Source organism: Pezoporus occidentalis, unplaced genomic scaffold (assembly GCF_034315485.1).
Source record: "Pezoporus occidentalis ecotype Australia unplaced genomic scaffold, CSIRO_AGI_Poc_V1 ctg143, whole genome shotgun sequence".
NCBI lineage: Eukaryota > Metazoa > Chordata > Aves > Psittaciformes > Psittacidae > Pezoporus > Pezoporus occidentalis.
The window spans coordinates 1,234,215-1,249,779 of record NW_026913241.1 but is presented as its reverse complement, the minus strand read 5'-3'; the positions used below and the strand labels follow the sequence as shown (position 1 = coordinate 1,249,779).

At 41.5% G+C, this 15,565-nt stretch overlaps 1 protein-coding gene across 6 annotated transcripts in view; it reads left to right on the top strand.

Moving 5' to 3' along the window:
• MFSD6 (major facilitator superfamily domain containing 6) overlaps positions 1-12,237 on the top strand; it is a 49,927-nt gene extending 37,690 nt beyond the window's left edge. For all 6 annotated transcript variants that reach the window (XM_062610028.1, XM_062610026.1, XM_062610024.1 and 3 more), the window contains 4 exons: positions 4,431-4,592; positions 5,163-5,261; positions 7,404-7,684; positions 10,068-12,237. In XM_062610028.1, the coding sequence (XP_062466012.1) occupies positions 4,431-4,592; positions 5,163-5,261; positions 7,404-7,684; positions 10,068-10,250 (725 nt within the window). In that variant the 3' untranslated portion in view covers positions 10,251-12,237. The remainder of the gene's footprint in view (positions 1-4,430; positions 4,593-5,162; positions 5,262-7,403; positions 7,685-10,067) is intronic.
• The last annotated feature ends 3,328 nt before the right edge of the window (positions 12,238-15,565 follow it).

Sequence of the window (15,565 nt, the reverse complement as noted above, 5' to 3'; positions counted from 1 at the left end):
TTTTATAAGTACTGCTAACTACCCCCTCCCCGCTTTATTCTTTTCTTCTCCTCACTTTTACTGATTTTAATCTCTCCTTGATTCATTATTTCTTTTGCAGTGGTTACCAAATCCTATTTCTTTGGGCTCTGCTTTTTTCCCCACATATCCATTGAATCTGTCAGTAGGGATAACAGGTATAACTTTAATGAAATTTGGTGAGGTAGAAGCTCTTGTTTTTGTTAAATGAGTTTGTTGACAGAGGGCGGTAGGAGTTGTAGCTCCTTTGCATGTGTAGGGGTTAGAAGTATTTAAAAACAGTGAAAGAATAGATTGTGCAGAACACATGGATACCATGTGGGACACATGACTGCATCAAGTTGATAGGATAATAACTTGATGAAATATAACAAGGGAAAGTGTAGAGTCCTGCATCTGGGCAGGAACCAGGTTCCAGTATAGGTTGGGAAACGACCTGTTAGAGAGCAGTGTAGGGGAGAGGGACCTGGGGGTCCTAGTGGACGACAGGGTGACCATGAGCCAACACTGTGCCCTTGTGGCTAAGAAGGCCAATGGCATCCTGGGGTGTATTAGAAGGGCGGTGGTTAGTAGGTCGAGAGAGGTCCTCCTTCCCCTCTACTCTGCCCTGGTGAGACCCCATCTGGAATATTGTGTCCAGTTCTGGGCCCCTCAGTTCAAGAAGGACAGGGAGCTGCTGGAGAGAGTCCAGCGCAGGGCAACCAAGATGATTAAGGGAGTGGAGCATCTCCCTTATGAGGAAAGACTGAGGGAGCTGGGTCTCTATAGTTTGGAGGAGACTGAGGGGTGACCTTATAAGTGTCTATAAATATATAAAGGGGGAGTGTCACGAGGATGGAGCCAGGCTCTACTCAGTGGCAAACAATGACAGGACAAGGGGTAATGGGTACAAACTGGAACACAAGAGGTTCCACTTAAACTTGAGAAGAAACTTCTTCTCAGTGAGGGTGACGGAACACTGGAACAGGCTGCCCAGGGAGGTTGTGGAGTCTCCTTCCCTGGAGACATTCAAAACCCGCCTGGACACATTCCTGTGTAACATTATCTAGGTGTTCCTGCTCCGGCAGGGGGATTGGACTAGATGATCTTTTGAGGTCCCTTCCAATCTCTAGCATACTGTGATACTGTGACCTTTAAATCCCTTAGTGAAGTCCTTGTTATTCTTTTAGACAACTTTTTCCCAGGAAGCTGTCAAATTCCATGTGAATTTCAGTTCTGTGAGCTGAAGGGGTTTTAAGTTTGAGCTGAATTTTGTACATAATTCAGTTGCAGCTGAATTTTGTAAAGAATTTATTTTCTTTTAATATATTTCTGCAATATGAGGGTTATCCCCATGTGCTGTGCTAAAGGGCATGGAGAGAGTTCTGGAAGATAACTCCCCAGACTGCGTCTGTTGATTGTATTGAGAACAATTGCTGTCTGTAACTGGAATGGGGAGGACTCTTTTAAGTGCATTGCACTGTCAGAAGAGTGAATGAGGAGATTTAACCTTGCTTCTTAGTTTAGAGTTCTGAGTAGGTATGCTGCATCGACTTGCACATGCACTGTATGAAAAGAAGAGCTTAGGCTGAATCTTTAATAGCTGAAAATGTCTAGGCATCCTCATAGGGAAATGGTAAAATGTGTGTATATATATATATCTACCTGCAAACACACAGGCAATCTTGTTCATTTTGCAATTAACAGATTAAGTTTTGATCCACTAGTTAGCTTGCAACTTATTCTTGCAAAGCAATGGTCCAAATTCTCTGGTAACAGCTATGCTAGCTCACCAATTTACATAACAGGGATTTTGTAATTTATTGATAACCTGAAAATTAGCTGTTTTCACTTGGCAGTTATCCAGCAAACTCCAAAACAAGTATTGTTCTACGAAGTGACTCCTACTGATGTTCCAGCAACACAGTTACACCTAGAGAGCAAAATGCTTGGGCCTTTAACTGGCAGTAATGAGGATATATATCTCTCCTGAAATAAATTTAGCTCCCTAAATCTTCAGCTCTTGGTTTGTATGTAAATTATCCTAACATTGCTGAACATTGTTATTCTAAGCATAACACTGGGGTTGTTCTGTTGGAATGATAGTCCAGATGTTGAAATGATAGTGGTTTTGCAAATGATGTCACAATATATACATTGTAAACAACTTCTTCTTAAAAGAATCATGGTTAGCAGTAATCCAGACCAGACTTCTTACAGAAGTTGTTGTAAAAATTGGCATGGATTTGCTTTCAGAGGAACTGGGAACACTATGTTCTGTCTGGGTTGCCTTGTAAAGGTGAAAACATCCAAGAACCTGTTGGTTAAGTTATGGGCTTTTGTTTTCAAACAAATACAGGGGTATTGTGCTTCATGGTTCAAATAATTTCTGGTGTGTTTTTGATTTGTAAGGCTTTAAAACGGGACTTACTCTTTAATAGTTGATAAAGCTGAATGTTTTACATTAATTGATAGCTTTTCTAAAACAAAAACACATTAGACGAGATTAGCTTTGCTTTGTTATTGGGACAGTTCTTGGTTGCTATTTTCAGTGCATACACGGGTCTGCATTTTAAAAAAGTAGATATTCAGTGAGTTTTAAAACTGTGAGCTTTTTGCTTGGAAAGTCTGAGTTTTAAAGCCTTAAACTGTAAATGGTAAGGTAAAATGCTCTGATCCTGATGTAAGTTTTTTATTTTTCACCAAGGTGATGTGCTATTACCAAAACCACCTCTGCAATGTATAAAGGTGAAAGGTGGCCTTTACAAACCCAAAGCTTGAGAAACTCTCATTTAGCTTTGGAATGAAATTGGACATGTAGGGATATGTAACATGGCTATACCTGACCTGTACCCGTTCCAGTCAGTGCTATTTATCATTTTACACCTAAGCAAAATCCAAGCTAGTCTGTATGTTACAAAATCCTGTATTTTCTTGCTCTTAGCAGTCTTCAGCCTCAATGGCTAATTAATTACTAAGTGTCCAACTATTCATTAAGTCAAATGTAGAGGACAGAAACATGTTGACTGAATCATCAGTGGTGTCAATGTTCTTTTAAACTGAGGCAGTAGAGCTGACGCATTGGTAAGCTGTGATGACTATTTTTAATACCACTTAAACAAGAAAAAAGTATTCCCACTCAATCCGAGGGTGGCAAAATAGTTCAGGCTTATTCAGTGTGTGATGAGCTAATAAACTGTTTTGCTTTTCCAACTTCTCCACAACCCTGCCTTTTCCTGTCCTGTCCTCCATACTCCACAAACCCCCACCAAGCCAGTGCTCAAAGATGAGGGCTCCGTCTAAAACCTGCTTCTGTGTGCTGATGATGATCATTCATGGGTCATTTGTGCACAGGTCATTTCCCCCTAGAATCATGGAATCATAGAGTGGTTTGGGTTGGAAAGGACTTAAAAGCTCATCTAGTTCCAATACCCTGCCATGGGCAGGGACACCTTCCACTAGAGCAGGTTGCTCCAAGCCCTGTCCAGCCTGGCCTTGAGTACTGCCAGGGATGGGGCATTAGCCATTCCTTCTGCTGCAGTGGGAGGAAATATTGTAACCCTCAATCTACAAGACGTGCCAGAAGGAGACTTCCAAAACTTCTGCTGTGGCACCGGGGCTATCTTGGAACTGTGGCTGTTGTTTATAGCAGCAAGGCCCTTGGCTGCGCCAGTCCTGAGAGCGGGAGTGGGTGAAGTGGGAGGCGGCAGCAGCGTGCGGCAGCTCCTACGCAGGATGCAGTCATCGCAGGAGGAAGGGCATGCTGACTCTGCCTCTCAACAGCAGGCGTGAAAATCTGTATCTTTGGCCTACCCTGAGGAGCTTGAGTGCTTTTTTTTGTCCAGACCGTTCAGTGCTAAATGCAGAGTGTGTTGGTGTTGAGTTCAGAAAGAGTTTGCTTGGGGGTGGATGGTTGAGGGGGGAGTGAGAAGGGCGGGAGGGGATTAATTCTTGCCTCTGGAATGGCATGGATATCTTTGATACTGTTCAGATTTTATGACCTTGCACTGCCTTCATGGTGGCAGTAAGGAGTCTGTTGAGAGGCATCAGTGCTTAATTGCTTGCAGTTGATGAAATTATAACTGTATTTCAGATGCCCAGGGTCACTCTCAAAGGGACAGAGAATCTGGTAGGGAGACATCTAAGGCACTTTACTTAATCTTCTGAGGGACTGTGTCTCAAGAAGAGAAGTGAGGTCATCTTAGAGGGAGAAAGAGCTATTGACAGACTCTGCAGAAGGAGTCATCATGTCTCCCTGTGGCTTGGTTGCCAGTATCACATTACCAAAAGCTGATCTGTATTTCACAGAGAGCTGTCAGTAAAGGGATTTTTTTTTTTTTGGTTCTCCAACATGTGCTCCCGTTGATGAGTGCAGTTGCTTTGATATTGCATTGGAACACTGTGAACTCTTTGCTCACGTTTCGTCTCTCTAGGTGTCACTCATGCAGCTATATGGGCAGCCTGTATTTCATACCTTAGTGCAGCAGTGCCTCCGGAGCTGAGAACATCAGCCCAAGGAATCCTGCAAGGTCTCCACTTGGGTCTAGGCAGAGGATGCGGGGCTATGGTTGGAGGCGTTTTGGTCAATTACTTCGGTAAGCAAAAATTGCTTTTAAAACTTTCATCTTATTTATTGAAGTTACAGTTTTACTGAACTACCAGCTTTAAACTTATTTATGCTCAAGGTCTTGTTGTGCTTTAAAGAGAAATAATGCACTACATGTAAATTGTGGAATCATAGAACTGCTCAGGCTAGGAGGGACCTCAGATGTCCACTCCAGGCTCCTGATCAAAACAAGGTCACCACTGAATGCGGACCAGATTGCTTGTGGCTTTGTCCTGGGAGCATTACAGATTAATTAAATATGTTATGCCTAGATATTTTTAGTACTGTGTGAGCAAATCTCCAACCTGATCCATGAGTGAGATGAATGAATCCTTTGTGAGAGAATAGGTTGATACTATGCAGCCTTTCCATGAGCAAATGAGAATCTAATTACTTGGTTAAAAATCCTTTGCAAAGCCTGCTCAACAGCTGGAGGGAGGAAAATGCAATGAAACAGGCTAATAAGAGCCTACATGGGACAGTATGTACCCAAGGAGTGCATAATACTGACTCATCTTAGTACATTCTCAATTTAGAAGAAAAATAAATCTCATTACAGGTCCTGCTGCCACATTCAGAGGAATAGGGATGGCTTGTTTAGTGATTCTTCTTCTGTTTGCCCTGATCCAGTGGCTGTTGGTTCCTGATGATGAAGAAGGTAAATATTAATGTCTCTGAGACTCTGCAAAATTAGAACGAGTAAAGAAAGGTATCTCTGAAGCTTCTCCCTGCAGTTTTAATTCTGCATGTTTGGTGTCTTTACTCAGATTTTGACAGAACAGTTTGTTTTCAAGTGGGAAGTCTTTTCCTGAGCAATGACAGTGTGCTGCTGCTGTAAGAAGGGCAGCACTGAGTTTTGGATGTCAGTAGGAGGAAAGTATAACATATTTTACCACCCATAAGTCCTCTTAGTTCTGGGAATCTCTTGGGTTAGTCTGAACATAACAGTGAGTCATGTCAGTTGGATCAGTTCTTTATGGTCACCCTTGCCACTGCATGCTGTCATATTCTACCAGTCCAAACCACCACCTCTGCCAGAAACTGTAGAGATGGCTTCGGAGGGCACAGACTTCTATAGCTTCCTGAGTTCTGTTACGGCACCCGAGAAATCTCCCCTCAGGTGGAACTTGAACTTTTTAATCTGCATCTTTATTGGTATAAAGGCTAACCAGAAAATGAAATAGTTGGTGCAAAGAATTTAGCATAAAGCTAATAATTACAATAAAACTGGAGCAAATTCTGCAAAGTCATGAATTTTTGAGCTTTTTACCCGAATGTTACTTTGCAATATAAGCTTTGAATATGAAATGAAAATGAAAGTTAGTTTTCTTTAGCTGGACTATTAAACGAATTGTCCTTGACTAGTTGTCAAGTTGTCTGTAATAAGGTGTTCAAATTCGTATTTTGCTAGAATTTTCTTCTCCTCTGTTCAAATGATAACACCAAAAAATGGAAAGGTAAAAAAGGTATTTGCTGCTTCAGTTTCCCATCAACTTTTGTTTAATTACACATGAACCTACAAAAGAATAGCTTATTCTTAGTGGCCTTATTGTAGTTTGTTTCGGTCTTTGGTTTTCATTTAATATGCGCTACCCATCTTAACAGTGTGTATCTTCATTTTAAGCATGGCACTAATCTGATCGCTTTCAACCAGACCAGTTGGATGAGTAAGACTAAGCATGTGGTCAAGTGTGTGCAGGATTAGCCTCTTCATTTCTTCAGTATTAGAAAACATCCAGTCATTCCTTAAAATATCCAGTGCTAAAAGTCTGCAAACAAAATACAATTTTATACTTTTGAAAAAAAAGTTCTTTTTAACTGCAAAAATACTTCTACTCAGAAAAAATATTTTCTCAAAATTTACAGTGTTATTTACAGACTCACAGAGAACATAGAGCTCTTACTTAAAATATCTTAACAGTTTCTAAAAATGCTCAATTACTTTTCATATATAAATACTCTGGCTTTTCAAAGTTGTAAGGTACATTGTGTTGGGCCATGACAGTTTTTTGTGAATGACATTTCAAGACAGTTGTGAAAACTATTTCAGATTATCAGAAAACCTTAGATCTAAAGATCTGCTGGGACGATTTCTGCCTTTGCCTGAAACTCTGTTACAGATATTTCATCTTCTCCCATGTGTCACTAACCTTACTTTTTCTCACTAACTGCTTAACTCCATAGTAACTATGGAGGGATGGTTTGTTTCTCAAGTAAAAAAAGAAGTGGTGAAGATGTACAACAACTTCTTTAAGTCAAATGAGTAGGTTTAAAAATCTTAAAATCCAAAAGGACTGTTCTGATGACGCAGGCCATGTGCCTTCACCAAATGGTTCCTGTTTGAAGCCAGTATTTAGTTACCTAGAGGGCGAGTGAGTTGTGAGATGCAGGCTTTACACAGAGAAAGAAGTTTGCAACAAGTTTAAAAGGCTTATTTCCAGTTTGCATGTAACGTGAAAATGACTTCTTCCATGTAACATGAAAACACAGGTTTCTACTACCTGGAAACAAATGGACTGCTTCATACCCATTAGCCCTTCCTCTCTGTGCAGACATCTAAAATACCTTGTTCCAGTTGCAGAACAGCCTTGCTTGTAAGGCACCATACATGGCTTCTTTCCCTAGCTAGACTGTGGTGTGTCTGGCTCCTGGCTGTTAGTGCCAGTGTTCTGCTTTCAGTGCAGTGATAACTGGTCTGTTAAAGCCAGAAATACTTAGTGTTCTTTGTTCACTGTTCTGGGGTGGGCTTTTTTTTAAGCTCATTGGCTTCGCCAGTGATTATTTTGTTTTTAAACTTCAGAAAAGACAATGCTGGCGGAAAGGATCCCAGTGCCTTCCAGTCCTGTTCCTATAGCAACTATTGACCTTGTACAGCAGCAGTCAGAAGATATCATGCCTCGGAGTGAGCCCAGACTTCCTGTAAAGAAAACTAAACACCAAGAAGATCAAGAGGATGTGAACAAGCCTGCCTGGGGCATCAGCTCTTCTCCGTGGGTCACCTTAGCTTATGCTGTCTACCAGATCAAAGAGATGGTTAAACTATCCAAAACCCATCCAACTCCGGAGAATCAGCCTTTGCAGGTAATCTTCTAATCTACAGGAAGTTCTTACCTATTTGTTAGGTGCTTGAAACCTTTACAGCTGTGTAAATCTGTTAGTACCTGGCAGGTGTTCTCTGTCAGCTTGTGATAACTTTGGTGTTCTGACATGGTAGTTGAAATATTGCATGAAATGGAGCTGTTCTCCGTGTATAATACAGCAGGAGTAACTATTTTTGCAAGTATTGTTTTCCCAAAATTGGAAGGACAGGGAGAGACATAGGAAGAGACTCTGGTTTACAAGCTCAGATATACTTGAATTCCCTTTAAGTTCATATTTGGTTTGGTATTAGTTGGAATGTGCAGGTCATACATGTTTCAAAATGTACCAGGTGGTAACTGAATATGAAGATACACAGCTGCTTAACAGTGTAAAATGTGTTTTTATTTCATTTTGCTTCCTTGCATGATCCTGTCAAACGTCTACATGGTTGCAGAAATAGGTGTTACAGACAACTACTGATGGGATACAAACCTTCTGTTCAAATAAAAATAGTCTCTCATCTTATCTAGAGTTACACCAGATAAGAGCCATTCTGTGACTTTACACCATTTCTCCCTCCAAGATGCCTTTTAATAGCTTCATCAGTGGTTAGATGGGCTTGGATCTTGAACTATCTTCTAAGGCTTTGGACATGCCTTTCAGAAGGGAGCCGCTTATGCAGCGGTATCAATGCAGGTTTTAGAACAGCATGGTTAATGTTAAAACCACTGTGTTTACCTGCCTGGAAGGAGTGGGTGAGATTCCTTCGTATGCACCCGGTAGGCGTAAACACAGAAATGCTTTTTCCATGACTGCTGTCTTTAGAAATTGGTAATTTGGGAGATGAGTGTGAATCAGCAGAGCAGAGTGTGTAGGAATGTCATGCGGTCAGAGATCTCCTGCCTTTCTTGTCTTTATTCCTGAAAATATACTGCAGGCATGTCTGCTTTAGGTTGATGGGGGGTTGTTTGTTGTTTTTTTTTTGATCTTCACTGAGTCAAAGAGCATCTCTTTTTATAGTGGCACTGAAGATATCACAGGATCTCTGACATCAAAGTAATTTGTCCAGATAAACCGCTCTGTTTCTCATTGGTAAATACCCTCAAGGTCTTGGTTAGTATAAGCCATCCCCTTTTAAATCAGAGAAGAGCAGTCACACAGACCTTATGCTGTGAACATGGCAAGAAAAGAATGTTTTTGCAGTTGTGTGGTGTCTGAGAGAGACTAGTCCAGCTCTGCTGTTCACCCCCCAGCTGCTTCATTGAGAATTGTGGAGAGGCAAGAAAGGCTTTTGTGCCTGTTCCCTGTGGAACGTAATCTCTTCATTATTCTTTCCTTCCTGTAAAAATACAGTACTGATAAAAAAGTTGTTCTTGTTGATGTGCCAAAATTCCGTGCATGCCACATCCTTCATCATCTCTATTTTCCAACGTCTCTCATCCCTGTTTCAGTGCTCCGAAAGGACAAACTTGCCCCAAAACACTTCAAGTTTTTTTTTTTTGCTCAGTCATTTATTTTAGGCTGGTGGTAAAAGACTGAAACTAAAAAAAAAACGCTGCCTGGCTCTCTGAGAGAATTTTTTAAATAGCCTGCTTAAAACTAAAACAGATCATTTGGAAGGAGGGTCAGTACACAGAAAATGGAATTGGTGACAGAAAGTATTCCTTCTTACTAAGACTTTGGTTTGATTTTGCTACTGCTTGCTTATACTCCTAAAGCAAAGAGGCATACTTTCCATATTCTCTGTTCTTCAGTGAGAAGCAGTCATAGTGTGGTATCTTCTAAGTGGAATGTATTGGTGTTAAGGTTTGCTATTTCAGCCCTGGGAAATGTAACCAGTATTTAAATGTGCTTTCATGTTCATTAGCAAGGCCAGTTGAGTAGCCTGGCTAGAATCATACAGCAGTATTGCAGAAGTTCTGCCATTCAGAAAGTCTGAGGAATATCTTGGGGCAAGGGGAAGGATTAGGGAACAAACTATTGAGTAGTAAGAGCATTTATATATTTAAGGAGCATGAAAAACAATTTATAGAATTGCTTGGTCAAAAGAATGATTTTGTCTGAACACTTTGAAGTCCAGTTAATTGTGTATTTTTTCCCTTGAAACACAACAAGCTTGTTTTTTGCATGCTTCTTGGGAAAGTGCAGTTAGGAAAAGAGATGGAAGGTAAGCTACTGTCTGCTTGCTATTAGTGTCATCTGGATTTAAATGTACTGCTTTTGCTTTGCTGCTTTAAGTTTGATTTGTTCTGTTGCTGGCATTGAAAGTAAGTGCTTTGTAAATTTTCAGAAGAGCCTGAATGCATCTGGGGTGTACCACTGGGGATAATGTTATGAGTGTTTATACTTACTTTTTGCATGCAATCCTTTCCCCTCTCTGTAGAAAATCAATGAGAATTGCAGTGCTTCATCAGCCAGCTCAGCAAGACAACCCCAAAATCCAACAGATTCTGGGCAGTCCAGCAATTGTTCAGCACCAACGCCTACAGCAACATCAGATTCCCAAGTAGATGGCGACCGCATTGTGTCAGATCATGATGCTCAGCCTGCTGCTGCAGGGCCCTGAGATGCGCTCATCTTATCAAATCCAGTGCATGGAATCCTGCTTCTCACCTGGGAAATACTGGAGTAGGATCTCAAAGTAGGACTTCTTTCATCTTAATGATCATAATGTGATGCAGTGCAAGCTTTTAACTATATAAAGGATATTCATATGACTACACAGAGCAACACGGCAGGGAAGCCAAAGTTCGGAATTCTTGAGGGAAGTGATGTGGCCGGATCTAACGGTAGGAAGAATTCTTGGCTGCTTTGCTAAAGCTGAGTCAAGTGCTATGTAAAAAAAAAAGGGAGTTCACTCCTCGCTTGTTGAGGCACAGAGTGTCTGACTTAATTGGATAATTTTCTTCATTGAGTTTGTTCCCAAGATAAAATGAGAGAAGACTTTTTAGGAGAGCAATTTGAGTTTCCTTGCATAGTCTATTAAAAAATACCCAATAAATATAGGAACAGCATGAAACTGTAAAGATTTCTCAGAATCAGAATAGCTTTAGGAAGTGTATCTTCTTGTTACGGTGGTGGATTAAGTAAAACACACACATATTCAAAGAATGTTTTTGAATCTAATGTTATCTTGTTTGAGATAAAGGTTTAGTCCTGCAAAGCAATGATTTTTGAACTTTTAGTGAAACAAAAGAGCTGGAGGAAGGCTTCTGAAGAAGTTAACCTCTGCGCTTGCAGCCCTTCAGTTCGGCATTGGCTGTGTGTGTTTGGGTAATTTTTTGTTTGATGTTGTATCAAGACAAAAATCTTTGGTCAAGATTGCGCAACCTGAGATTGATCAAGGGTTTCAATGGACACGCTTTCCTCTTGGGTTTTTTATTTCATCACCTATACAGTGGTTTATTTAATGCAGTGTAGTTACTGTGATTATTTATTAAGAAAAGACTAAGCTTTAAGTGCCTAGGGAAGGTGGGGGATAAGGAGGAATTACCTGCAAATCTTAACTATTAGGATTATGGGGCAGAGTTGTTGATGCAGAAATCAAGTAGAGTGAGAGATTCTCAGGAGGAAGCAAACGTAATTAAATTGCAGGATGTTTAGGAAATTACCTTGTCCAGTGTGAAGACACTGGGTGACTTTGGATTATGTTTTATTAAGCTTTTCAATATTAACTGCAGCAGGCTCACTTAGTGCATAGTGAAAATTGCTGCTGGAGGGGAATCCTTGGGCTCAGGGAGGAGCCTGGGGGTTTGGTCAGGAGAGTGGTTTGGTCCATTTGCATGTATTTACAGCTTGTTCCTGGGAGATCCTGAGCACTCGGCTTCTAGGGGACCGAGTGAGTATTGGTCAGCCCTCCTTGAGACCAGTTGTCTGTGATGTGTCAGGCCTTCTGTGGGGAAGACGTGTGCTGTAGGACTGTGCAGTGATCCTGAGGCAGACCAACAGGATCACAGGGTTAGGGGAGAGGAAGATAGCAGCAGCTAAGCAGCGAAGGAGGTGTGTAGTTTTACCTGGTTTTACTGAAGGGGCGTCCTGTAGCTGTGCTTCAGCTGTGCTTTTGGAATAACCCATGTTCTAGTGGTGCCTGGGACCAACACCATAGACAATAAAAAGAAACATTGATGACTAACCACTAGTTACTTTTTTTGCACTTGAATTTAAATGTACTGTACTCACGTAAATCCTCATGATTTGTCTAAGTGTCCTTTAAAATCAGAAATGTATTTATTGTATGTTTGTATAACTTGGAGGAGAGCTAAAGACTGAACAGGTGACAGAAGGATGCTGAAAATCATTTTGAGGCAAACCAACCATTTGTTGAGTTCATGCTGTACAGTGTTACCTCAGCTGCTACTGCATAGCACTGGGTTGTGGGGTGAAGAGCTTGTACACTGTGTTTACACTTCAGAATTGTGTGTTTGAAATGCCTGCTCTTTTTGGAATCGTATAGTCATTCTATGTTGCAAAATGGACATGTACACCTGGGTTTTTATATTTGTGAAACTGTAAAAACCATGGTAAGAAATATAAAATATCCATAATGTAGTCAATAGTATTGATCTGAACCTTCTTTACATTTGCTCATGTTATGGTGCCAGCACTGAACATAATCACCAGAATAGGGAAGAATTCACTGGTAATGACCTTTTTTCCTAGGCTCAGTGAACGGCAGTGCCCCGAGTGTGGTGAACCTAGAGCCTGGGACCTGCTCTTCCACAGTGTTAAAATGCATTTCATGATAAAAATCTGACTGTAGGCACAAATTCCCTTCTGTGGGGCGAGGGGAATGTAAGGGATGCACTGTGATGTGCTTCACGAACAGGTTGATATGAAGCATGCAGGACACAGAATCATAGAATCAAAGAAGTTGGAAACGACCTTTAAGATCATCAAGTACAATCTCCACATGGTGAGGGAAAGTCAGAATTGGATTGTTACCTGGTGGTTTTGAGACAGAGGCTGCTCTGAGCGCAGGTCATGTCAGCTTGTATGGAGATACTTCCAGTTTCTGATTGTTGTGGTTTAAACCCAGTCAGGTAATTCGTTCGCTCACTTCCCCCCCCCCTTTCTTGCCCTCCCCCTGCTCTCGGAGGGACGGAGAGGAGAATCGAAAAGAACGCAACTCCCACGGGTTGAGATAAGAACAGTTTAGTAACTAAGGTATAACACAAATCACTACTGCTACCACCAATGATAATAATGATAAAGGAAATAACAAGGGAAGAGAATACAACACCTCAGCACCAGCCGACCGATAACTCGCCCCCCCTCAGCCCGACCAAGCACCGACCGATATCTCCTCCAACCCCGCAGTCTCCCAGCCCTTCCGGCTAACTCCCAGTTACCTCCTAGACATGACGTGCTGTGGTATGGAATACCTCTTTGGTCAGTTTGGGTCAGGTGTCCTGTCTCTGCTTCCTCCTGGCTTCCCCTCCTCCCTGGCAGAGCATGAGGCTCACAAAGTCCTTGGCCAAACCAAAACATCATTGTTATCAGCTCTGTTCCCGAGCTGAAAGTCAAAACACTGCACTGCACCAGCTACCAAGAAGGGGAAAAATGACTGCTACTGCTGAACCCAGGACACTGATTAATGATACACATTTGCACCTACCCTAACAAGGGCACATTTGAGTGGAATTTATTCTTACCTTGGGTGTAGGATAGTTAAATTTTTTACTTTCAACTGCCCAACTTGCACGAGTACAAAAGTGCTGACAGGGAGAGATCTTCGCTTCCTCATTTGCACATGTAGAGTGTATATGTGCTGGACCATGTCACCTTATGAATTTGGCTTTGTTGGTGGTTTGGATGTGTCAGGATGGGAGAATGGGAATGGTGAGCCCCTTCAGGGAGATCGATCTGAGGTAGAGGGGACACTATTTTGGAGCAACCACGGCTAGTGCAACAAATCTGCAACAAGGGAGAAAACCTCAGGACATGAACACACCCAGTTTGCTTGGCTCCTCCTTGTCATATGTCATGCTGCTCTGAAGACAGTAAATGCGTCAGAGAGGAGAAGGATAAAGTTGACAAATACTTTAATTTAAAAAAACGTGAAAGTACAGACAGGGTATCAAGTGTGCTGTACCATGCATACCAAATAAATACAAAATTCTAACTTTTTTTTAAAACATCATGAAACAGAAGATACATGTGACTCATCCTTTCTTAAAGAAGAAAGGCTTTTATAACAGTTAAGGCAATAGATCAACATTGAGATTCTGTTCCCAGATTTTGTGGCTAAATGCTGGACAGTACTTAACAGTTGTGTTTCAGTAAACCTATGTAGTATCTCCATGTATCACAGGAGCACTGTGCAAGGAAACTCACTGTTGGCAAAGGGCTCAAATAACAGCACTTGGTTTTGTTGGGTTTTGTTTAGGAAGTGCTTCCAGTGTTGCAACAGCCTTGGGAACATTGTTAACATCAGTATCAAGCTATCCACTAAACTAGTCATCATCTTTCTCACGTTGCTGCACCTACCTTGGATGTACTTGGTTGTTTCCTGCTCTGCTTTGAATAGTATTTACGCATCCCTGGCCAATGATGGACCTCACAGCCACAGAGAACATGGGTTGGGGTTTGCTTGGTTGGTTTGAGGGTTTTTTGTTAGTGTTTTTTTTACTGTGTTGGTGTAGCTGGTATTGCCCTAAATAATTCAGTGAAAGGAACAGTGTGTGAAAAATGTAATTGCCTGTTTTGGGGGGCTTTCATGTTTAACATATTGCTTAGGTAACATATTGCTTCTGGGTTTGAGCCAGGGCAAATCTGATTCTTCCCCCTGGCCTCAGATCAAATGGATGGGAGTTCTTAGCTCACTACAAAGTACACTGAAATAAACCTGTGTACTTTACAACATGCAAAACCCACTAGGCATCTCTTCCAGTATCCTTTTTTGACTAATCTGTAATAATTTTAAGTACTTCATGGTGGCAACACAGGCAAAGGTAAAATACATCTTTAGTCTACAAAGATCATTGGGGGAAGTTTCCATTGCTCTCCCAAACCATCAAAGCTAATGAGGCTTTCCTCCATTTTCACAACAGCTAACAGTTCCAGCCTCCTGCTAGTGACAGAACCCCCAAAACCAAGTCTCACTTCCAGAGCGTGTTGGTATTAGCTGTGAATTTGGTTCTCAGAAGTGAATCTTACTGCTAGTGGCCTTGCTCATCAGGACTGTTTCGAATGTTGTGGACTTGACAGTGTGTTTTGGATTACCCGCTAGAGAGGGCTTCTCTCTGCTAAACATGCTATAAATTCTACATATGTATTTATAAATTTATGGCACAAAAGGCTGCTAAGTGTCTCTTCCTTTTAAAATGAAGCGAACTTGAATCATTATAAAGTAGGAAGAGACGTGAAACGCTTCCAAGCACCTACTCTCTCTCCTGTTTTAGACGGAGAAGCTCCTGGAATGTGGTACAGCAGCATCTCTCAGCACTGTTAGAGGTAACGGATTTTCTCCCTTGCCCAGCAGTGGACAGTGAGAAACCATGGTTGTGCATGCACCGCTGAAGTCATGCTGCATCATGAGGCATGTTACAAAGAAAAGAGGTCCCTTTTAAAGCAAATACATCCTGGTCGGACATGCTCTTCTGGAGAGCTGACTCCTTTCCCACCACTTAGCAACTCCTTTTGGGTTTGGAAGATCAGATGGTGACAGATCAATGGTCTTTTGTTTTCTGCAGTTTGGAAGACAGTAAAGTAAAACAGTAAGGTGAGGACAGAATACAGAGATAGTTTAAAGAACAAAAGAAGGAAATGACTTCTGCAGGTGGGTGAACTGAGGGGACATGACCTACTCCCTGGCCTGGGATTGTGTAATACGTAAGTTGAAAGGTACTTGACAGTCTGAATTTTTCTGCCTGTTCTTTACTT